The sequence below is a fragment of the Trichomycterus rosablanca genome, chromosome 25, assembly GCF_030014385.1.
Source record: "Trichomycterus rosablanca isolate fTriRos1 chromosome 25, fTriRos1.hap1, whole genome shotgun sequence".
NCBI classification, from domain to species: Eukaryota; Metazoa; Chordata; class Actinopteri; order Siluriformes; family Trichomycteridae; genus Trichomycterus; species Trichomycterus rosablanca.
The window spans coordinates 2,190,001-2,215,973 of NC_086012.1; the positions used below are offsets into that span (position 1 = coordinate 2,190,001).

Genomic DNA, 25,973 nt, shown 5'->3' on the forward strand with positions numbered 1-25,973 from the left:
GTACCTTTCAATTGATAGCTCAAAGCTCTACCCACTAGGCTACCACTGTCCAAAATCACTGTTCCATCATGTAATTACATACAAGAGATGCAGAAAACTGGATCAATGTTCCTCACAAGTGTCCCAAAACTATTGAACTTTATTATGAATTCAGACCCAATAAATAAGAGGTGGAACAGGTTCTGCTGCATCCTGCGAGTACAGATTTTAGCTGAGGAGATGCCAAACACCAAATTACCCTCATTTACATTTGAAACGGAGCAATAACTGGGAGTCCTGTAAGTGAAGAACGTGTTACAGAAATAAAAACGACACAGTAGGTTTGTGTTTGTATAAAAGATATTTACTTCAATTATCACACCTAGGGTGCTAGTGAATAATAATAATCATAATAACAATAATAATACATTGTGAAGATTTCTTACAGTGATATTGCTTCTCCATATTGTATAAGGGACTGTTTTACAGTGCTGAAAACAGACTACATGACACACTAAAATAAGGAAAAGAAACAAAGCTTAGAGAAATGACGTGAAACGAAGAGCCCGGACCCGTCACCACGGGGCAGAAGTGAGGTCGCGGGCCGTACGCAACTTTAAACGCTCATGCAGACTCGAGGTGACGACGGGGTGGATTTAGGAGGGTGTCACTATCAACTCAGGAATCAAAAGCACATGATGCATTCCAGTGGGTCTACTGTGTGTTAAAAAAACCTAACGTGGGTTACACAAAGGCATGATGGGAATCAAAACTCAGTCTGGTTGGCGTTATACCAGCCAACGATCAAAAACACTCAAAATGAAAATCACTAATAAAAAGGAGTAAAAGCCGATGGGCAGCTCAAACGGCACACACACACGTTTACAAACTAAAAAAATATCATCTAGATCTTAGTACAGTATCGACTCGTCAGTTCGGAGCTGGTGTGTGTGTGTGTGTGTGTTAGACTGGAGCCAGAATAAAAGATCTCAGTGTTGCATAGCATGTCGCCACACTCCCCTGGGTACAAACTTATGGGCAGTTAGTGAAACATGAAGAGAAAAACTGTGATGGGAGACAATAAGAGCAGCACAAAGTCGCCCCCTGTTGGTCAAGACAGAACCACATGACATGCATTTTTGTGCTTTATTATTCTAAAATAATAAAAACTACTGTCGTCCTTCTAATGCATTCCAGAGTCCAGAAATGATCGGGTGGTGCGACCGTCCAAACCTACGTGCATATAAATTAGACCTCTACCCTTACCCATACGTTTCATAAATACATGCACTGGCTTACCACTGACTCTTACGTTCTAAACACACAATCCATCCTTATTCATCTTCCCAAATTACAGTGCACCTGTAGCCTAGATCACAAATTTTATCACTCACGTACACCTAAGGGGAAATTTAGAGCAGCAAATCCACCTAACGGTCGTTTTTGTCTTTGGAGGAGGAGGGAAGAAAGTAGAGAGAACACATTAAGACAACTAATTTCAGACAGTGGTGGAAGCCAGGACAGAACCCAGCACTCCAGGACTGCACAGCTGTGTGGCCCTGTGTGTCACATGTGTATTATAGTATGTTTATAACAACTGACACCTCGTGTATTATTTTTGTCAACCCGCAGCACAAATACTACTATAAATCAGTGCCTGCAGTAACACCATTTCACCAGAGAGGTCTCCAAATCCCAATGCTAAGAAATCTGCTGTTTTAAGTGGTCGCACCATCTGATATTTTCTGAGTACGGAAAATTAATCCTGTTTCAAGGGAAGATCAGTGAAAAGTAAAGAGAATTGTTTTATACGATATGTACAGTTTTAAAACTCATGATTGATCAATCAACATTAAGCTAAATGTTTGTTATTTTGCCTGGAATGAGACCCTGAACTGTATTATTGCAGATACAAAAATGCACATCTTTCATATTTTTCAAATCTCGTCGTCATTGACCAACAGGCGGCTGATAAAGTAAAAACAGAGAGCGACGTTGAGAAACTGAGATCAGTCCGCGCTCCGGCTGATGGGATGAAATCATCTGACCCGCTCTGAGAGAAAACTTCAATGTGAAGTCTGACCGGGGGGTCTCGCTATAAAGTCAAGAGCTGAGAGAGCGAGAAGAGCGAGAGAGATTAAGAAACGCCAAAAACCTTAAAGTATTTACACAGCCGAGCGTACAAAACCATGTCGAGACACACCAGAGTCTCAGGGAACGTTTGACATAATCGGTAATAGTATTTGGCATGAACGTTCGATACGTCTCCGTCTATCACACAAAAAAAACGTCGTAGAACCTTCAAAGAGTTCTAACGCTCTCCTCCACACGCTGATAAAGTTTGTACATCTTATTACAGATATTATTATACACGTTATAGAAAGTAAGATTCTTTTTTTGGACTGTGTGCATGTTAAACCCGTTCATAGTGAGTGCTCATCAAATACTAGAGACAAAAAATCCCAGTCAATAATAATAATAACAACAACAACAATAAGTGAGGATTTGAGACCTCTGGCACTTTAAGGCTGTGAGTGGGTGTGGCCCAAGCCCCGCCCCATTATTCTAACCCCACCCACCCTGATAATAAAGTAGTGTCCTGGCATCCAAAAGCTGGAAAATATTTTGCTTTCAGTAAGAAAAAGACTAGAAATCTGGCAGGGAGCTTTAAAGTGGTCGACCATGAGAAACCACAAAATTATTATTAACAAACATGTTTTTTTTTACTTTTTGTAAATACAAATAAAGTGTGATCGCAGAATTGACTTCAAACAACATCTGTAACATGATTTGAGATAATACTAATAATACAACGAAACCAAAACTTCACAAACGCAAAAACAAAAGAGACCCGATTGAAAGCAATCCGATAAAAGGAGCCTCCAATGCATCATGGGACGATTCTAAAAACGCTGTGAAATGTCAAGACTGCCATCAGTGGAGACAAAAACATCATACATGTAGATCCAGTTAGCAGCAAAGACTATATTTCCCATCAGCCCCGTGAGCCTGGAGTGGGGAAAAGTGTCCGGTTAAAACCGCAGTCACACCAGATTTGGTACGTTAATAAACACGTGTGTGTTTGGTAGCATGATGTTTGAACGGTTTGCATCGTAGCGCAGTGTTATTGTAGGTCACTGCTGGTCATGTTGAGAGCTTCAATATGCTGAGCGCTTCTTCATGATTTATTCAGCCTGTCTCTTGACTACTAGATACCAACTATTAAACACGCTGGATGTGCGGAACTAGTTCAACTAGAACTAGTCACAAGGATTAAGGTTAATGTTCTACATTAATGCCATATTATTTATGAAAATCAGCAGTGTGTTTAACATTTTAACATGTTGCTATTTTATGTATCTGTAAAAACAATTTGCCCAAATTTTCAATCCTAATTTGGAGTTTTTAATGTTAAACGTTGGCAACAATTTACTGAGTACACATGAAACTTAATTTAGAAGCCGAAACACATTCCTATAAAGTAAATTGCTATTATAAATACATAATATAGAGAAAATGATTAAGAATTCTCAATCATTCTCAAATTTAAAACCAGCCCAGTGTTTTTCTGGAAACTTAATTTTAAAATCCCTGGTGTGACTGCAGATTTATTCTAAAGTAACCTTATCCAGCAAGGAACAGCAAACCTGATCGTTTTCCTAAAACACACATCCATTAAAGACGAAACAAATCTTGCTGACATTAATCCTAAAGCTTATTCATGAGAGCAAACGGCTTCAACATCGTCCGACTAATCCAGAACAAACAGAGGAGTGTCCACGTTCGTTAAAATTCAACAAGTACAAAACTGAGTCTTGTTTGTCCTGATAGAGAGACTAGTACTGTCCCAAACTAGTGCTGTCCCCAACGCTTCTGCTAGAAACAAAAACCTACATGACCAGTAACAACAACAGCTCAACATGCAACACGATATGTCTCATTAAAATCTGTACAAGTTTGCATGAGGGTGTTTAGAATATCCATAGAAAAATAATTGGCAATTTCTAAATGTATGTAGGAAATTCACAACAGAGGCCAAAAATAAAAAATGAGTGACAGTCCATGTCAAAATTCTCCAGGAAAAGTTCCTCGGTAAAGAAAACTTTGTGGTTGATTAGCTTAAAACAAATGAATCTTATTAAAAATATAAACGTCCCTATTTAAATTCACCTGACTGCTCAGTAACACTTAAATGATACAAGGTGACAGCGAGGCCAAACTTCCTTAAGCATTCGTTTAATAGGGGATTTAAGAATTTGTGTCTTGACCTTCATAAAGTCAATAAAGTCGACGACATGCCTGAAATGTCAATATCCAATGTTACAGTAATAATAAATAACTAATAATAATTAAAACGTTCAGGCTGTGAAGGACCCGCCAGGAAAAGTCCGAAAGTGTATTTTGGCCCGACACACAGTAAGAAGCATGGTGGAGGTTGGGGTTACCGTTATTATTTGTAAATAATAGAAGCACATTTTAATTAACATCTTTAATTAAGGGCATCAATAATTCTGGTGCTCACTGTATCTGGTAATATCAGACAAGCTTAATATTATTAAAAAATTCAAAAATATAGAATCTAGAATGTCTGTTAGGTAGGCAGTGTTTTTTTGGCAGTGTTTGTACCCCATTTTTTGGAGAATCTAAAGGACCATAATGTTTCCTTCTCAATGACGGACAGCATTTGCTGGAGCAATCTGGCCTTCAATGTGGGTACATGTCCATCGTTGAGGTGCAGCAGGGACATCTAAGTAAAATACGGTAGCACACCAGAGCTGGGATTTCGAATACATCGTATCGAACCTCAGCTCTGCCCTCCGGCTGGGCTGGGCGGCCACATGAACGACGATTGGCTGTCATTCATCCAGGGAAGGAAGCCGGATAGGGACCTCATACCTGGTGCAACTACGACCTCTGCTGGCTGGCTGATGCCGTCTGCACAGTGTCGAGGAATAATGCGCTGATCAGGGTGTGGCTCTCCCACATGTGCACAAGACTGATCGTATACGAACTCGCCTCGTGCAGGTGAAAAGATGCATTCGGATACTGCTCGTGTGTTGGAGGGGGGCGTGTGTCAGTTCGCTCACCTCAATCGGGGTGGGGGTCAGCACCAGTAGAGAGGAAGCGTAACGCAATTGGGTGAAAAATGGGTGGAGCTTGAGACGATTGAATGAAATGAAAAAGAAATCAATACATTAAAAGCAGTCAGGGTTTTATGTTGGGCTTAAAGTAATAAGATTATGAGGTGTTAAGTTTTAAAGCAATTTCGATTATATATATCAGTAAAATCTACATCCCCCTTAAATTTTATCTGTATAAACAGGAGAAGGAATTTAAATTAAATGTCATGAACAAACAATGGAACTTCTTTTTGTTTAGCCTGAGCTCATGTCGAGGAAATCAAAAACACACAACCAACACAAAGCAGGTGGTTAAAGAAAGAGAAAAATGATTTCTTGACCTGATAGATGCACTCGCATGCACACAGTAACCCGTTTCAGTACAGTATTTGGTTTCCTTGAAAATAGTTGCTGTAATTGATATATTTTCTTTCAATATAAAAAACAGCAGATGAAATCGTGGGTTCTTCATCAAATTTTGTAACAGAAATGCAACAAAAAACAAAGAAACAAAACAAAAGCAGGACAGTCGAACACGTGCCTGGGATTAAAAAACATCAACTTCAAATGGGTCCATTCAAGTCATCCACTAAACTCAGTGTTCGTATCAGTGTATGAATAACTTCTTATAAGCACAAGAAAAATGAAATCTTCCACTGACCAGTCAGTATAAAACGGCAACACGCGGCCCGTCAAATCATAAAAAAACAGGAAGATCAGCCTTAAAACGACAACGTTAAATTAAACCAAACAGAATTCAGTAACAACCAAAAAACACCAAAGATTCTTCCTAAACATCAGCAGCTCGTCTGCTGGAGGAGTTCATCTGATATGTAAAACCCCGATAAGACGTGTGTGGGTCAAAGCTGGTGATGAGCTGGATGAATAAAAATAAAACCCTGAGGATTTGGTGCTCATGCATACGAGTGTGTCCCAATCACACGTTCACTCGGAGGAAGTTCAGAGCCACATCGATTCCTCGATCCCTTTCCTTTGTTTATTGTTCATTTCGATCCGGATTGGGGTGAATCTGGTGCCACTTAAGCACTGGGCAAGAGACTGGGCGTCGTTTTCACCCTCACTTACTGCTAGGTACAATTTAAAGCAGCCAAATCTCTATGAACTGGGAGGAAACGATACCATGTTTAACAAACACACTTCTACAAGGCTTTGTTAGCTTATTTAATGCTTGTTTTTTTTATTTTAATGCTGGTGCTTCCAGCTATGCGACTGACGCAGTGTCCTGAATCGCATTGTTCTCGTTTGTAGTGTTGATATATTAACAACCTAAGTGTAAAGTTCTGCTCATTACACAAGCTCTACTTGTTTATATTATTGTTATATATTATTCCGGATGTGTGCAGAAAGCATCAGAGCTTCACGCGCCGAACAGCCACTTTATTGGATTTCATCTCCTTAATCTTAATCTGATCTGAGCCGTCGGCATGTGTAGTTAACCTGGCGTAACCGTTCGAATAATCAGACAACTGTGGAATCTGATAAGGCTCAGATTATTAGTGTGAGTGTAAATACACGGACTGAGAAGCATGACGGGTGCTTTTGTATTGAACAGCGTTGTGTTGAAGCGATTCATCATTTATAAGGACGAGCGGAACACTTAGTGTCTGGTTTATGAGCGGGACGTTTAAGGCGCTGTTTGTTTTAGAGAATAAAATCATGCTCGTGTTTCACTTCACCAATAAAATAATCACATTAATCAGTGGTGATAATGTTACTGACAAGGCACTCGGGACAGTTTGGCTCGATACTGTGTGGCTCAGCTTTAAGGAGACAGTAAGTACTCTGTGTTTTTGGTCCCCTTACGAACAGAGATCCTGATTTTTTAGGGTTTGTTTGTGGACACTTGTGCTTTCGAAATGTAAATATAAACAAACTGAAGTGCTTTAGCTTTTTTTGCTAAAATGATAAGGACATCGTGGGGGTGTAAAAACTAGAACTTGCAAGGCAATGAGTTTAGCGCATTAAGAACAAGGTTTATAACCTTCTGTACAAACGTTTATTTACAGTTCCAGTCTGAGAGGATCCTCGTGGTAATTGCATCACCAGAGTGTGAATAAAAATATAATAGAGACGAAGCACTAGGGGGGGAGAGCTGCACCCCAAAGCTGAGGTACAGGGTACGATTAATGCTCGTGTAGGTAGCTGGGTCAGAGATAAAAAGCCTTTGGCTCTGTATCACAATCCCCTAAAAAAAGGACGTATATCAAAAAGGGGGTTCGCAAACTGTAGTGTGCTGCTTAAGTGCTTGGAGAGGGTCTGAAGGGGGTCGGGATAATCTCATAGGCAGTATCACAAATCATAATTTATACATTTTACAAAACATTTGTGCTTTAAGAGCCTGACGATACACACGAGTTCTCACTTGGTTTAAAAATGATGTTAATATAATAAGTGCAGACAATTTACACAATTTATACAAATCAGTCTATCAGCAAGTGCCGATCAATAAAATTCGACATGACGTACGAATCTGAGAAATGTAACCTGACAGCGCAGCTTTATTTTATTTATTAAGCTTAATGCAGGGTGACAGGATGACTAGCAGCAGTACGGAACACTAAGTTATGTACTAGTTATTTTCAGACTTCAGTAATAATACTATTAACTGCATGGTGGCTTTTTTTGTGCAAAAGCATCCAAACGAGTTTTTTATCAGGCTGAAACAGCCAAATGGAAGTGAAGGAAGAATAAGGACACCAACAGGGAGGCCGTGCCTACAAGGATCCCCGTAGCTGTTGGTGACGCCAGGCTTAGAGCTTATAACTGCCCGTCAACAGGGCAGCATTTAAAGGGCAGAGAGGGAAATTTGATTTGTGTGTTTTTTTTTGGTCGTTCCTCCCAGTAAAGCATTAGCATATCAGGTAAATGTCATAACAATGGGATTTGATCCGAACTTATGCCCAAGGACTTCTAGTTAGTCTACATGTCAAGGTGGCCTTATGATGCTGATGCAGGGCAGCTGTAGCCGAGCAGTTAAGGTACTGGACTAGTAATCAAAAGGTCACTGGTTTAAGCCACACCACTGCCAGGGTGTCACTGTCGGGCCCTTAAACCTCAATTGCTTAGACAATATACTGTCACAGTAACTGTCTCACACCGAGTGCATGAACACCAAGTCCTCCGTCTGTGCTGCCACATGATTAAAAACGTTACACACTTCTATAAAGGATAAATCCATCAGACATCATCGAATGCAACCAGCTCCACTTTGCCCAGTGGAAAGTCTGACCACTCGATATCGAGACCACGCAACAATAATACAAATAATAATCTGGAGTGTCCCGAACACGTCGTTTTGGGGAGTCCGTACTCTCTGCACCGCACAGATAGAAACGCCAGTGTACACAGAGCCTGAGAGGTCGGAAACCTGCTGCTAACACACGATAAAGTAAATATAAAGATAAACGGCAAAGAAACGAAGATATCCTGTGCCAAACGAGATCGATATACTAAAGGATATCAGAAACGAACGAAAATAAAACGAGATATTTCGTACTGCGCGAGACTCAATGATAATCAATCATAATCAAACAAATAAACAATAACACGTGAACAGCTTCAATAAAACGTTAAATGCCATCGTGATCCTTTTAAAGTAATATAAACCTGTTAAAATAATCTGTAGAATTCATTAATATACAACGTATGAGAACTACATCTTGTAAATATTACCCAATACTGCCGGCAGTCTATCAGTCTAGAGTAATCATCAAATAAAATTAAGAAAAACGTAACTTACCCTCTTAAAAACCAATACACAATAAAAAAGAGGATTCAAACATATCAAACTGAAAATGAAAACACGGCAGCGATAAATAAGCCGAACGAAACGGTAACTCTGATGCTGTGCTGCTTAAGGATACGGAAGGTAAAAGAACTCATAAGCAAAAGGACAGGAGAAAATTCACTACTTCATGGTTAGAAGATTGGTAATGCTAATGATCGATGAGAAGAGCTTATGAGAGGATGAAGCGTGGCAGTTGTGCACTCGTATTTACAACCGATCGAGATAAAACACGATCGGAGGAAAATCAAAATCAAACCGACACTCGCACACACACACACACACACACACACACACACACACACACACACACACACACATTATACACACATTTACACGGGAGGCAGTGGACTGGCAGGCACTGGACTTGTTTCTAAGGCCCTGTCCACACAAATATGAACTGAAGGAAAGAAAAATGGGAAATGCTGATTGTGGTCAGCACTTAAACATCATCTAGGATGATGATTCCTAAGCAAATAAGTCAGAAGTGTCGACCTTACAGCGCCAACTTCTGCAAGTGCCAGACTGTGAGCGCACAAGGGGGTTTTATTGTTGTGATCGTTAATATTTGGTTTAATTTCATATATAAAAGATGGAATTTAATTTATTATTTATTTATTTTAGAAACAGAGAGAAAAAACTACTAAAAATCTCCACATTTATGTGGACGAGGTCTGATTGAGGCCTTTATTTCTTTTAGAAACAGAGAGAACCGGGGTTTACTGATGCCATCGTTAATATCGGGTTTCATTTCATGTATAAAAACGTTGAATTTAATTCATTACTTAGTTCTTTTAAAAACAGAGGGGGAAAAAAACTATAATAAATTTCCACATTTATGTGGACGAGGCCTGATTGAAACCTTTATTTCTTTTAGAAACAGAGAGAACTGGGGTTTACTGATGCGGTTGTTAATATTGGGTTTCATTTCATGTATACTGTAAAAATGTTGAATTTAATTCATTACTTCATTCTTTTAGAAACAAAGAGGGGAAAAAGCTACTAAAAATCTTCTAAAATCGTCTAAAAATTTGTGTGGACAAGGCCTGAGTGAAGAAAGAAAGGAGGTGAATGAGGAAGGTCACATCTCTGACTTCTCTGAATATCGGGGTACCTGGATTTAAAAGCCTGAACGATCCAGAGACCGAGGACGCAACGTTTCAGAGAGTGTAAATGTAACATATCAGATAAACTGTTGATGTAATTTAAACATGATCAGATTAGTGCTGAAGTCTGGGAACGGTCGTATTAGTGTGTGTGTGTATTAGTGACACACACACGCAGAATTTGGTGCGGCGGTTTGAATAAAATAACGCAATACTTTGGTATCACATTTGTGTGCTTAATCCCGCCGTGACGTGTAACAGTACAGATTCCAAACCTGTTATATATCTACACGATGCTTGTTTTGTTTTGCACGGTACCCTTTTTAAAGAGGATCAATAAAATTTCCATTAGTGGAACGAGGACGTCCATTAAGATCCAGAAACGGTTAAAAGGAGGGTCGAAAGTTTTCAGTCACACTTACAGCCACACAAATCAAAACAGACAGGACACACTCCCGGTTGTGAGAGGGGCGCGACGAGCGGCGGAGTGTACGGGTTTTTAAAGTGAACTGTGCTTCTCTTGGCGACGTCAGAGGGCAAAAAAAAAGATCGACCCCCTCCAATGATCTAACAGTACCACTTCAATCTACAGTACAACAAACCCATCCATCCTCTGCGTCTCCATCCGTTCCTGGTTTTTCTGGAGCTGGTCAGAGCTCATCGATAATCTCTGACCTGTTTTTTTCTTAATGTGTTTGTTCACGTTTCTATTCTTCTGTTTTCCTAAACAGCGGCGATAGAGAAATCGTGAACCGTGCGGATCTGTTAAAGCTGTCGATGTGCACTACGAGAGTTCTACGTGATGAAATACCACTACGCAGCTACAACAATAGATTTTTTTTTTGTCTAAACCTTTAGGTAAAAAATTGTGAATGAGTGATTCTTGAAGGTTTAAAACACAATTTCTTTTCTCAGGTCGATTCTCCCTTCTTAAAAAACGTGTATTTTGTGTCGTCTTTTTTTTTTTTTTGTCCTTTAGAGTCAATAGACTGTGCAATCTCTTAGTGGCAACCGAATTGCTATAAAAAACCTTGTTCTTCATCTGAGGAAACCTGGTTTAGAAAACAACACGAAGAAAGAAATGCAGGAGGCCATCAGATGGCCGTGTGTCGAGGGGAGACGTGGAAATGTGAGGATAAACTTCAGATTTTTTTTTCTCCTTCAGTAACTGATACGCTTGTCTTTTGTTCTCGTCTTCGTTTCCATCCTCTCACGTTTCAGCCAGACAAAACACACCGCCGGTTCATGATGTTATGCACGGACGTGAATGTAAGAGAGAGGAAGTGTAACAGAACAGTAACGAGAGCTCGGCGGCGGGAGGCGTGAGTCTGTGAGGGTGAGTGCGCTGATCCTCCCCTTGAAAGAAGAGCCCTGGATGAGAGGCAGCTTAATGCTAAGATCAGGGAGGTTTGGGGCGCCGTGGCGTAGGACGGCTAAGTGCTTTATCTCAGTGTTCAGAGAAAAATGCTTCTTTGTTTTGTTTTTTACCCTCTTCTTGAAAAGTCAGTATGGCCGCTTGACTTTGGCTGTGCCCGCAGGAAGGGAGCTTCCCTTCCCTTCTGGGTAAGACGGGGTAAAGGCGTAGTGGGAAGGGGGTGTGTACGGTGTTCGAGGAGCGCTCAGAGGACTCAGAACTCCCACTCGGACGGCTCCTCTTTGCTGGCGGCTTTCTCCAGCCGGTGGATTATGTTATTAAGGTTGGCCGCTTTCTTCTTGCGCAGGCTGTTGTCCTTTGGGTTGCGGGAAAACCCGAACAGACCCAGGGCCGACGTCCCGCCTCGGTGCCCGCTCGTGCCCGGCCCCTCTGCGGCTGAGGTAGTGGGTTCTCTCGGGCTCGGCGAGTTGGACGGACTGAGCTCCTTGTGGACGTCCTCCGGGCCGGACGAGGGCTTCTCGTCGGCGGAGGCGTCGGGCCTTCCCTCGGCCGTGCCGTCGGAATCCGTGCCGTCGTAGCTGTCGCTGGCTTTTCCAGGCGGCACCGAGGGGGAGCCGCACTCGCCCGCTGAGGCACTGCTTGCACCCGCTGCCTGGATTTCTTCTATAAAGAGCTCCCGACGGATACGAGACCTGAACAGACAAGGATCAGGATTTTATTAAAGTGATACAAAACTGAAGAAAAGTCAAAATAATGGGACGCATCTATAGGAAAATGAGCTGGAGGAACTGTAAATATAATGTGCTCTTATGAGCATCGATTTCTGGACCGTACCTGTAATTGTGGAACCAGTTAATGACGGTGCTGGTTTTTAGGTTAAGCTGGGTTGCCAGTTCCTCAATGGTTTTGGGAGAGGGGTAGGGTTTTTGCTGGTAGGCTCTCTTCAGCGCCTCTTTCTCCTCGGGTGCCAGAACCACTCGTGCCTTTTTCAGGTGCTGCTGGGGGTGGTGCTGAGGGCTGGTGCCTGGACCGAAATCTAGCCCCAGCAGTCCGGTGTCCACCGGCTGGATGTCGCTGACCGAGCTGTGACGTCGCTTCATGTAAGCTACAGAAAAAAAGTTGAGACTGTTAATCCCAATATTCACAGTACTATTATAGACGCTCATTTATTATGAACAGAACATCACGTAAGACACACCAGTCCACCCAGTGTCCCATTATAAAGAAATAATGAACAGGGTGAAGGCAAAAAAACACACCCAAACCTGAAGCAAACTTCACTACTATATTTTTATAACAGGACAGTTTAGTGGGTGAAACAGACTATGTGGTCAAAAAGTATTTGGACGCCTGACTAAGTGGGACAACTCACATTCCAAATCATCCCAAAAGTGTTTGGTTGGTTTGAGGACAGCACTTTGTGCAGACCACTGGACGTCCTCCATATCAAATTCGTCAAGTCATGCCCAGGTAAAATGGACATGACTTGATGAATTTGATATGGAGGACGTCCAGTGGTCTGCACAAAGTGATACATGAAGCAAAGACTCACTGTTCTGAATATGTCTGTACATATAAATATACCAGCCTTGAAATAAAAATCAGCTCAGACAACCAGCAGATGTCAGCATTGTACTGAACACGCACTGTCCACATACTTACAGCCACATATCTGAGTACTACAGTACCAGTTTGGGACCATCTCTGGGATGTGAGTAAGCTCACCTCATCTGTTTTGATTATGACGACATGCTTTCCATATTTAAAGGAACGCGGCCTGAATTTACGGCTCTACCGAGTTCCATAATCTATAAACCTACTCCGGCGCTGATCTACGGAGTGTCGAAAATATAAAAGTCAACAGGCTAGACTGTTAACGGCATGTAATGGTTCGATGATGTCACATCCCTGTTCTGTAAACATCTGTATTGAGCGGCGTCAGTAAATCTGTACCTGGGTCGTGAATGTTAGATTCATCATAAATAAATGTACAGTGAATAAAAGTGTGATTTATGGAGCACTTTTAACACTCGAGGTTGATGTGGAACATCCCAAAAACTAATAAAAATAAAGGTTAGTGGAGATTCTTAGGCCATGGAAGACTAGTGGGTCACTTTTCTGTCAGGAACCGTTCATGGGGGTCAGATGTGTGCATTTGGTCCAGTTATTAACAGGAATGTTTCAGCTTTGTATAGTTGATGCTATTTAAAAAGAGTACCTTTCATGTTACTATAATCATACATTGTTTTAGGAGGTGTTTGACTGTCAGGGGAGTTTGGCAGGATTTACAGTACCAAAAATACAGGTAGGTGGCACTGGGATTATACATGGGAGAGGAAACACTGAGTTATCATGCTGATTAAAAGGTTCCATCTTTAAAAAAAGGCCCACTGGGGGTCGATATGTTTCTCTATTCTTCAGGAATTCATGAAAAGACTTTTTTGCACCACGGACCGTGGGTGGGGGTGGGAGGATTTAAAATAGAACAGCTATAGAATGGAAAATCAGTGTGAATCCTAAGATGCAACGAGACGCTGCTCCCACCTAGTGGTGATAAGCGACAATAACACCCGAAGAGTTTTGGAAATGTAATTGCTCTTGTAGAGATCTCTAATTATTTATTCTTTCTGTGCGGCCCGATAATAAATGACCCCGGTGGGTGGGGAGCACTGCTTTATACAGGTTAGGGTGTGTTTGAGTAACTGTGAGGATGTAGAGGTTATCTGATTATTTGATCTGATCTTATATGTCATTTTTAAGTCCTATTGCTTATACAAATTTTTTTTGTTTGAAGATTTCCTTGTAGTTGTTTATATTGTAGAATTCTGTTCTGGTGTTATTATTTTTTGGCTGATGCTGATGCTGGTGATTATGTAGAAAAGTATTAAAATAGTTTTAAAGGTGCAGAAACTTTTTGTAGAACCCTCGTAGCAGAATGGATCTCGAGTTTGTCGGTGGTAAACACTGAGTAAACAGAGGGGTCTTGAGTTGAGATGATATACGGTGAGTTTTATGGCTTCGCTGAAGTGTTGTGATGCATTAACAGAGGATTCGGCTCCAGCTGTGCTAAGTTTAGTTTGGGATGGTAAGAAAGCCAGTATCTGAGGATCTAAGTGAGCAGACTTTAGAGATATAAGAAGGTGCAAGAAAACGGGCGGAGCTGCAGAGCCAGTGCAGCTGTTGAGGTACCAGGGAGGTTGGTGTAAGCAGTCTAGCAGCACAGTTGTGAATATAAACAAGATTAGTGCACGGCTCCCTTCAGGCCTGCTTCCATGAACTCTCAGTTTAACTTCGCCCAGGTCAAAGGCTCTGACAAGCTGGTGGCAGGGTCGACAGAGGGCATGGCTGTTTTATTCTGGGCGGGAGGTTTGTCGAGGGTCGCACTCTTCACATCCCTCCGTCTCCTCTGGCTTTTCTCCAGGATGGGTTTATGAGGTCATGGGTCTATTGCTCTGGATATCAGGACATTTACTTTGACACTATTAAAATGTGTGTATATACAGACAGAAATACACACTGTGATGTTCGAGAGTGTGTGTGTGTGTGTGTGTGTGTGTGTGTGTGTGTTTTTAGAGCAGCCATGCCAGGCAAGAGAGCAGCAATGTCATCGTGAGCCGGAGAGAAGCGTTAAACGGGCCTAATCGCTCCCAGAATGTTCACTTAGATTCGCTCGGGGCAGAACGGGAGAGCTGGAGGGAGGTACGAGCGAGGGCGCGGGGAGACGATAATGAAGATGATGATGACGATGAGCACACAGGACTCTGAATATGCAAGGCCACGGTCTGTCATGTCTAATGAAGGGAGTGACGCGGCCGGAGCTGATGAGGACTGACGGCGCAGAAGGGACGACTACTTTAGGAGGGAAGAGAGAGCAGAAACGACGAGAAAATGAGGACGCGTGGATCAAAAGGGAGCAACACGTCGGTCAGCAGTATACACTATGTGGCCAAATCTATTTGGACACCTGACTGTGCATGACTTCTATGTGAGCTTTTCTGAGAAGGCTCCTCACAAGGCTTTGAAGTATGTCTATGAGAATTTGTGCCCATTCTGTCAAAAGATGACAGCATTTGTATAAAGCATTTGTACAATGGATGGGCACTGTGTGCTCAAAAAGCCTCGGTTGATGTTCCAGATGTTCCGGTTGATGTTTAAGTGAGATTTTCTTTATATCTTTATAGAGCTTGCTTTGTGCACAGGGGTGGTCATGCTAGAACAGGAGAGGGCCTTCCCTAAATTGTTGTTGCATAGTTGGAAGCATGTCATTTCTTTTATAGAATTGATTTATTACACCTGTTAAAAAGGGTGTACTAGTACTTTTGTCTAGCCGGAGGTTCGTTTGTTTGTTTATAAGGATTTTAACGTCATGTTTTACACTTTGGTTACATTCATGACAGGAACGGTAGTTACTCATCACACAAGATTCATCAGTTCACAAGGTTATATCAAACACAGTCTGTCTAGCTGGAGGTACAGCCAAGTTTCCAAAGACTGGACGTTCCGTTAATGAATGAGTTCAGGCATTATAATAATTATTATCATTAATATCTTTTTTTTTCTTTCTATTTTTCCCCACTTTTCCCCCCCAATTTTTCTCCCCTAATCTAGTCGTGTCCAGTTACCCTGATTGCGTCCTCTATACTGATTCGACCCTTCACCGCTGACTGAGGACGCCTCTCAACTGACATGCGCCCCCTCCGGCACGTACAGTCAGTACAGACTGCATTTTTCACCCGCACGAGTCGAGTTCATACACCGACGGGCACTGTGTACGGAGGGCCACACCCCCATCAGCATTATTCCTCAGCCCTGTGCAGGCGCCATCAGCCAGCCAGCAGTTATGAGGACCTGTGATCCAACTTTTTTTACCCTCTAACCCTGAACGACAGCCAATCGTTGTTCATGCTGCCGCCCAGCCCAGTCGGAAAGGCAGAGCTGAGATTCGATACGATGTATTCGAAACCCCAACTCTGGTGCGCTAGCGTACTTTACCGCTGCGCCACCTGAGCGGCCTATCATTAATATCATTATTATTATAATTACGAGAACTGCGTGCAGAACCTGGGACTTTTAATGGCCATTAATGCATCTTGTGACGCTGATTTTGGAGAAACGTGGTTTAAATTATTTGGTCATTATTTTACATTGATTATTTTAAAGGTGTAAAACGACCTCTTCAGGGTCACATTAAAGCACAGACATTCATTTAAAAGTGTGTGTGTGTGTTTGCGTGCTACCACCTTACCAGCCTTCAGTGTGTAACAGTGAATGTGTTTCAGACTAAAGCCTCGTGCACTGAAAGCGTTCACCAAACGGATCCCAGATGTGTACGAAATATTATTATGACTTCATCGTACCGTAACGGCTGCTAAAAATCTATTTAGGCTCCGAAATGAAAACGGACTGCAGCAGGACCACCAGCACCATTTTTCCTCCCAAGTAATTAAAATACAAGTAATAACTAACATTTTAACTGACATAACTGAGTTAGCGGGATGTGCTGCCCAAGGAAAATGACGTATTTATTCCCATCGTGTGTATTTTCATGGTGTTCGGTTGGAAGCACAAGTATTGGAAGGTTAAGACACAGGGAGAACATGCAAACCCCACACAGAAAGGACTCCACACACGCACACACACTATCTCGCTCACCTTTCTTCTCCAAGCGCTTCATGTCCATCAGCTTGTCGACGTTGCGCGGGTCGCCGAGCCACAGCTGCATGCGGACGAACGGCTCGCGTCCCTTCAGGCTCAGTTTGTGCCAGGGTTTGGGCCGAGCCAGCAGGTCAGAAACGGAGCCCTGGGTCAAACCCAGGATGGTCTCGCCGAACAGACGCTGGCCTGTAGATATACACACATACACACAGAGTTGTGTTACTGTGCTGATCGATGCTATTATTCTAAGTTGAGTGTACATCTCTGTTACAAGCGTATGTAAACCTGTGTAAAGTGACACACAATGTTAGAAATGCTTCAAAAATTGAGATTACTGATTTAATCTAAGCACATTTCCTATTAAAATAATTTTTCTCTCTCTGTTCAGTCAGAAACATCCAGTCAAAACCATTTGAGAACATCCACGTGTCCCAAATCACCGTATGCAATTAAAAAGTAGGCCAGCCTTCACATAATCACTCCACCTTCCTCCTCCTCCTCATCATAACAGCTCCGTTAGACAAACACCTATGTGGAGCCGAGCAGATGGAAAACCTTCAGGCTTCTGGAAACATAAGTGCTATTTTAGTGTCGAAGGGTCAGAAGTGATTACAGGGTCGTCTTTGCGGACTCGTCTGGTTTTCGTCGCGTGTTTTTCTTAATGCGTGTGGAAGCGAAAAACAAAGTGGACCTGCAGACGTAACTTCATCTGCAATTCGCCTGGTGGAAAAGTGAACTCATTTGCTTTAACTCGATCGGTTGGGCTGAGGTCACTTCCCTGCCGTGCACGAACCCTTTCAGAACGAATCTACGCGGCCCTTCGTTTCTACTCTTCCACCTCAAATATTCTAATTACAAAGCAGAAGCAATTTAGGAATGTTATAGGGAACCTCAACAAATTTAATTACAAGTTTAAAAAAATACTATAAAATCACTACAAATTGTTATAAATGCTTACAATAAGAATAAGTACGAGACTGCATGTCGTATTCTAGCCACTTCCGTTGCCTGTTTTTGTCCCAATTTGGGTATAACTAAGGCCCTACCTAATTCACGGCCGCGAAAATCGGGTCACGGACCGTGAAATGAGCCGTTTCCTGTGTAATATGCCATTTGCTGTTTAGTGATTTAACATTTTTCATTCGTGTAGCGTTCAAGTGCCTCACGTTTACTGATTAATCTGCAATGTGAGGCATCCGAGCGATCCTACAGCGATTCAGTTAGCAAGGGGTTAATCAAAATGCCCAAGACGTCAAAGTTACACGACTCGGGTAACTATTCTGTGGAAGAGGTCCCGTTTCCTGTGAATTTAATAGGGCCTTAGGTATGTACCCAGGCGCCCCCCAGGCGGCCTTGTGAGCAAAGAGAGCTAAAAGTAGCGGAGGCCTGTGTGAAGCTTCCCGTGTGGCAGAAACAGCCTAGCCATCTTACTGACCGGGATAAAGCGGTCAATAAAAAAGAATTGATTAAGAGTCCAGTCTGCTGTCTATACACTGACCAAGCATAACATTATGACCACTGACAGGTGAAGTGAATAACACTGATTATCTCCTCGCCATGGCACCTGTTAGTGGGAGGGATATATTAGGTAGCAAGTGAACATTTGATCCTCAAAGTTGATGTTAGAAGCAGGAAAAATGGCCGAGCGTGAGGATCTGAGCGAGTTGGACGAGGGCCAAATCGTGATGGCTAGACGACTGACTGGGTCAGGGCATCTCCAAAACTGCAGCTCTTGTGGGGTGTGTCCCGGTCTGCAGTGGTCAGTATCTATCAAAAGTGGTCCAAGGAAGGAACAGTGGTAAACCGGCGACAGGGTCATGGGCGGCCAAGACTCATTGATGCACGTGGGGCGCGAAGGCTGAAATATAGCTGAAGCAGTTAATGCTGATTCTGATAGAAAGGTGTCAGAATACACAGAGCATCACAGTTACAGGGCTGTTTCGGCAGCAAAAGGGGGGCCAACACAATATTAAGAAAATGGTCATAATGTTATGCCTTATCAGTGTATGTGACCGGTAATTCTACTAATTTGCTCTTACACAAAAATAGACTTGATTTCAGACCGTGAAGTTTAAGGTTAGGAGTAAGTGTGTGTGTGTGTGTGTGTGTGTGTTGGTATGAATCATCAGGTTATTACTGGCCTGTGGGGAAGTGACCCAACTCGGCTGGATTAATCCGAGAGGAACCAAGAAAGAAAAACAGCGGCGACGTTAATAAAGGTCAGATTACACTCGACTGAACATCACACCCCCACAAACGTGAGCACGCGCGAACACCCCGCGGAGTTATTTGTAGTCTCGGTGTCTTCGTACAGCCGTCTAAATATGGAAGTAAATCTGTCTCATCAGATTTTGAATTTAAAAGCCTTTGAATTTTGATTACTGAACTTTAAGCCTTTGAATTTTGATTACTGAACTTTAAGCCTTTGAATTTTGATTACTGAACTTTTTTGCCTCAGAATTCAACCCACACATTTTACAATAACTCATTTTCACTTTCATTTTTTGATGTTAACAAATTCAAAATCAAAAATTCAAGTTTATAAAATTCAAATAATATATATTCAGGTTGCTCAAATTCGATAGGTCAAATTCAGATCACAAAATTCAGATTAAAAAATTCAGACTAAACATCCGGGACACGCAGGATGAGCAATCGATTCCAGAGCCGTAGAGAGAACAGAGTAGCGACACTCCCATAGAGAACCGCTGTGACGGGGGCGGGACATTTCTCTGCACAGCTCCGGGTGGAGCTCTGTTCATTTCCACTACTGAGCAGCATTTTCAGCTGTATGTTGCTTTGTTTTAAAGAAATAATGAATTTGGTGTCATTAATATACTTAATACTGTTATTGTTTAGCATTTGCTCAGCACTAAATGTTACATGTTTATCTTATTTAATAGGTATAACTGAATTTAGCTCAGTCAGTTAAGCTTAATTAATGCCACTAGAGTCTTTTCACCTAAAATGAGGTGATTAATCAAGAGTCTTGTTACAGAAATGATAATAAAACATTAGAGCCATAATAAATCATGCTACTTTTACTTTCACACTTAAGTACATTGGAAGGTAAATAGTTTAGTACTTATACTCAGTGAAGTGGAGGTAAAGAGTATTTTACTTTTACTACTACTTTTACTGGAGTAATATTTTACCTACTTCTAATCAACTACATGGTTTGTGTACCTTGTCCACCACTTACATTAGACAAAATGAACTAGTGCATATTATTATGAATTAATTCATGTATTACATGTAGGAATGAATTATTAATCACTCATGAAATAAGAGATGAATGAAGCTATTTCCTGTACCTGCACAATAATGTTAAAGGTACGGGAGTGTGTTTATGAATCTGTTCATTCAGTGCAGGTAAACATTATGAATCCAGCCACATGGCTCAGTGTTTAACCAAAATGATGATTATTATTATTATTATGAATCCTCAGGAAAGTGAAGGGAGATTATAGTTTATGCAAAAAAAAAGAAAGAAAAAAAGCTCTTTAATCTCTGTACTGTATATTGTTTATACTACTTAATGATATGGCATTATTTAATGTATGCTAATATAATGTACTGTGTGTTAACAAGAACGATCTATTCATTATAAGTCATTATAAACATCAATCTTTCACTTCATATACCAAATGCAGTAAATGTAAAGGCAGTTGAAAATACCCAGAAATTGTACAAATGTTTAATACTTCATTCACTGCTGCTTGTCCCATCCCAGCTAGCCTTGTAATTGTGGCCCACTTCCGGCGCAGCTGGGCCGGAATAGCCCCCAAAACACTGCGATACCATTTATTTCCCGTTTTCTTCTCCTTTCACATCCTCATAGATAAAATAATACATTTATTCTACAGATTAACTACAGATTAACTACAGATTAACTACAGATTAACTACAGATTGTGCAGCAGAAAGTATTTTATTAAGATAATTGCAGCAAGTATAATAATAATAATAATAATAATCAGAATATTAAAAATAAGACAAATTATAAAAGTGAAACAAAATGACAACTATATTAATATTATATATAGAAAATAACATATAATTGCATATAAGAATGATAATTATCAAAGTGAACAATATTGTAAATATACATACTATACTACGCATACACAATACTACTAAACATACTACTACTACAACTACATCTACTAATACAGCCTACATACATACCATAAATATTTTACACACACACACACACACACATATATATATATATATACAGTGGTGGAAATAAGTATTTTATATTATTAATTATTATTATTAAGTATTTAATACACTATTGAATGAGCTTTAATTATTTTGCAGCTGTTGGCTAATGCAAGAAACTGTTTACCTTTTAGCTAACGTTACCTGAAGTGTATTAGTTCAGACTACCAGTTAACCTGAAACTCAATAGATAACATTACCTAACAGTTTCCATTTCCAAATTGCTCTCTATCTTAATCCAAAACTCATTAATAGACTTTCTGCTTACATTTTGCTAAGTAAAATGTTAAGATTCAACGTTAATTTACCAAACACGAACAAATAATTAGTCCTCTTTTTTAACGGCTCGCATCGCACTGTTGCTATGGTGACGTTGTTCCGCGTCTCTACGAGCACCAGCCAAACCCAGCTGTGGTAACAACTGGACCGGATCTGGCTACACTGGTCTGGCCGATTCTGACACTCGGCCGACTGTGCCGATAGAAAAGAGGGAGCTGGACCAGATGATTGTGCTAGCTGGGATATGAGAACATGACAGCGCGGGGTTTTTTGAAACTATTGGATGGATACATAAACCACGTGACCGTGTGGCGGCGAGAACAAGGAGTGTCGCAACTCTCTCTATCTACGGCTCTGATCGATTCTGTCTCAAATCGAACCGACACCCAGCCAATCAAGTTACACTCCAGCGATCAAGTGACAACGAAGCGGCTTCGTTTACAGCAGAGCCGTAGAGAGAGAGAGTTGCGACACTTCTTGTTCTCGCGGTCACGTGGTTCATGTACCCCTCCAGTAGTTCCAAACAAACCCGGCGCTGTCATGGGACAAGCAGCAGTGAGTGAAATATTAAACGGCAAATAATAAAATATTGTACAATTTCTGGGTATTTTCACCTGCCTTTACATTTACTGCATCTGCTTTAATGTCAGTTTGGTATATGAAGTGGAAGATTTTTATAATGACTTAATAGGTTGTTCTTGTTAACACACAGTACATTATATTAGCATACATTACATAATGTGATATCATTAAGTAGTATAAACAATATACAGTACAGAGATTAAAGAGCTTTTTTTCTTTTTTTTTTTTTGCATAAACTATAATCTCCCTTCACTTTCCTGAGGATTCATAATAATAATAATAATCATCATTTTGGTTAAACACTGAGCCATGTGGCTGGATTCATAATGTTTACCTGCACTGAATGAACAGATTCATAAACAGATTCTTTAACATTATTGTGCAGGTACAGGAAATAGCTTCATTCATCTCTTATTTCATGAGTGATTAATAATTCATTCCTACATGTAATACATGAATTAATTCATAATAATATGCACTAGTTCATTTTGTCTAATGTAAGTGGTGGACAAGGTACACAAACCATGTAGTTGATTAGAAGTAGGTAAAATATTACTCCAGTAAAAGTAGTAGTAAAAGTAAAATACTCTTTACCTCCACTTCACTGAGTATAAGTACTAAACTATTTACCTTCCAATGTACTTAAGTGTGAAAGTAAAAGTAGCATGATTTATTATGGCTCTAATGTTTTATTATCATTTCTGTAACAAGACTCTTGATTAATCACCTCATTTTAGGTGAAAAGACTCTAGTGGCATTAATTAAGCTTAACTGACTGAGCTAAATTCAGTTATACCTATTAAATAAGATAAACATGTAACATTTAGTGCTGAGCAAATGCTAAACAATAACAGTATTAAGTATATTAATGACATCAAATTCATTATTTCTTTAAAACAAAGCAACATACAGCTGAAAATGCTGCTCAGTAGTGGAAATGAACAGAGCTCCACCCGGAGCTGTGCAGAGAAATGTCCCGCCCCCGTCACAGCGGTTCTCTATGGGAGTGTCGCTACTCTGTTCTCTCTACGGCTCTGGAATCGATTGCTCATCCTGCGTGTCCCGGATGTTTAGTCTGAATTTTTTAATCTGAATTTTGTGATCTGAATTTGACCTATCGAATTTGAGCAACCTGAATATATATTATTTGAATTTTATAAACTTGAATTTTTGATTTTGAATTTGTTAACATCAAAAAATGAAAGTGAAAATGAGTTATTGTAAAATGTGTGGGTTGAATTCTGAGGCAAAAAAGTTCAGTAATCAAAATTCAAAGGCTTAAAGTTCAGTAATCAAAATTCAAAGGCTTTTAAATTTCAAAATCTGATGAGACAGATTTACTTCCATACTAAATCTCCAAACCGTTCCCATTTAAAGAGCCGACCGACCCAACGAAGACACAACATCACCTCCACAAAAGGACAGACTACAGCCGGACCAACGTCACACGCTTGTGTTACTTTAAATACAAATACATGCAAACAGTCTCGTGTTTTATTTATTCAAAACCCAAAATAACTGAGTACACAAGATCAAACCCGGCGAAGTCTTACTAAACAAAACAGAGGGACGAGCAACCAGACACAGACAAAACAGCACCTCGCCCCACGGCTGACCACACCCACCCGTCCTAATATGAATCTATGTAAATATCAGCGTGTATTTATACTGAAAGCCTGTGGACACAGAGACCGCCAACTTCTCAAGCAGCCAGCGTCAACAAGACGTGTCTGGTCTATAGTTAGCTTCTCTTTTTTATTTAGTTTGCACTAGAGTGGCAGGAATAACGTATCTAACAATAATAGAAGATGATAGATACCAGTTTAGCATCATGCAAATCCTGTCAAAAAGTGTCTGGTCATCAATTTTGGACACGCAGATTTATTTATTAGTTATTGTTACACAAGATTCATCAGTTCAAGTTTTTAATGTCAAACACATTCATTCATTTTTTTATCCGCTTATCCAGTCAGGGTTGTGGGGGGTGCTGGAGCCTAACCCCAGCTTTTCAATGGGCGCAAGGCACACAGTAACACCCTGGACGGGGCGCCAGTCCATCGCAGGGCAGACACACACACACACACCAATTCACCTATAGGGCAATTTTGTATCCCCTCTTTTGTATCTAACCTGACTGCATGTTTTTGGACTGTGGGAGGAAACCGGAGCTCCCGGAGGAAAGCCACACAGACACGGGGAGAACATGCAAACTTCGCACAGGAAGGACCCGGACCGCTCCACCTGGGGATCGAATCCAGGACCTTCTTGCTGTGAGGCGACAGTGCTACCCACCGAGCCACCGAGCCACCGTGCCGCCCAAATTATGCAAGTTAAAGTTAAGGATTTCTTGAACCTTACTCACCGAGGTTGTTGTCAGTGAGCACCTCCTTGACCTTCTTGGTGATGGCGTAGGTATCGAGCTCGGTTGACATGGCCACCATTTCCTGGATGCTGAGCCCGGAAGGTCCGATGTTGGAGAGTGGCAGGGGAACCAGGGTGCCAGGCTGTGAGCCCTCCACACCTTCTCCGGAGGGGGTCGTCTCAGACATGGATGCCTGTGCGCCCGGCGGCTCGCCCCCGCTCTTTACAGACTCCTCGGCCGAGCTGAGAGGTGACTCGGGGGCGGGGCTGCAACTGCCTGACGTCTTTGGGGTGACCTCTGATGGACAGAGGGGGGGAAAAAAGGACAACAGAAAAATGAGACAAACAATTCTAGAAACATCCGTTACTACAGTGTATACACAGGGCTAATCTTTAATATTCAGCATGTGTGTTTTTAATGCATTTTTTTTTCCAATCGTCTCCCAATCTAGTCATATCCAGTTCCCTAATCACATCATGCTGTGTGCAGTAGCCGTCTTTTCACCTGCACTAGGTGGGTTCATATGGAGATCCGTATTGTGCACAGAGTCAAGCACTGATCTCCACGATCACCCGTCCCTGTGCAGTCGCCATCGATCAGCCAGCAGAGGTCGTAATTGCAGCAGTTATGAGGAATCCCTCCCACAGTATGTACAGGCGCCTGGGCTGCCTGTAGCAGCGCTGAGATTCGGACTGTTCGAGCCATCAGTACTGGTGAGCACATGTGTTTTTACGATTCCCAGTTAGATCTGATGTAGATTCCCCTGCTTGCTCCATTCTGTACGCATCATATTTCATCTGTTGTCGTGTAACTATTCGTACTTCTCACGTCTATTTAAGTCCAGCATCACGTCCTGCTGGGCTAATGGGACGAATCCTCAGAGGAACACTCTGTCTTCAATTAGCTTCTACTCAATGCTTGTGTGTACTGTGGACAGCTGCTGGCCTTGGACCGCACACACACACACACACACACGAGCCTGGAGTCCATCTGTCTAGACGTGAGACCGAGAGTCAGCAGCCGAACTGTGTTGATCAGAAATGTTTGCTGCCTTCACTACCTGTCTCGCAAAGTTTTAATGTTGAGTTACGCTCCGCACGCAGCCAATACACGAGCGGCGCTGTTCACGGACTCGCCTGCTTTTGTGCTTCATCCGAAAGGGTGAAACATCTCTACCAGCATAGGCTGGTGATGACTCGAATGTTGGGCTGCCTCCCAAACCTCATGCTACTATACTAAACACTAGTGTAAATAAATATAGAAGCAATGGTGCTTATTGTTTGGTCTGGAGTGTGCAGTCGGATACAAGCGGTGAAAAGCTGCACCCACATTTACACTCATATTGATGCTGCATGTATCGCGACGTTGGTGCTTTTTTGGGGTAAATCAATGTGAGCGTTTCAGTAGAGAGGCGACTGTGGAGTCCATTACAGAATCTATTTTCTCAGTAACGAAACAAGTTTTTCTCCTTTGCGGCGTCTCTACAG

The 25,973-nt window shown here is 41.5% G+C and overlaps 1 protein-coding gene across 3 annotated transcripts in view; it reads right to left on the reverse strand.

Moving 5' to 3' along the window:
* cux1b (cut-like homeobox 1b) overlaps positions 1-25,973 on the reverse strand; it is a 138,877-nt gene that overhangs the window by 6,878 nt on the left and 106,026 nt on the right. For 2 of the 3 annotated variants that reach the window (XM_062988182.1, XM_062988181.1), the window contains 4 exons: positions 24,487-24,783; positions 17,038-17,226; positions 12,220-12,490; positions 11,008-12,077 (listed from right to left, as the gene is read on the reverse strand). The exons of the other annotated variant lie outside the window; for it this stretch is intronic. In XM_062988182.1, coding sequence (XP_062844252.1) covers positions 11,639-12,077; positions 12,220-12,490; positions 17,038-17,226; positions 24,487-24,783 — 1,196 coding nt within the window. In that variant the 3' untranslated portion in view covers positions 11,008-11,638. Of the gene's footprint in view, positions 1-11,007; positions 12,078-12,219; positions 12,491-17,037; positions 17,227-24,486; positions 24,784-25,973 lie in introns of those variants that run through there. 3 annotated transcript variants of the gene reach the window in all.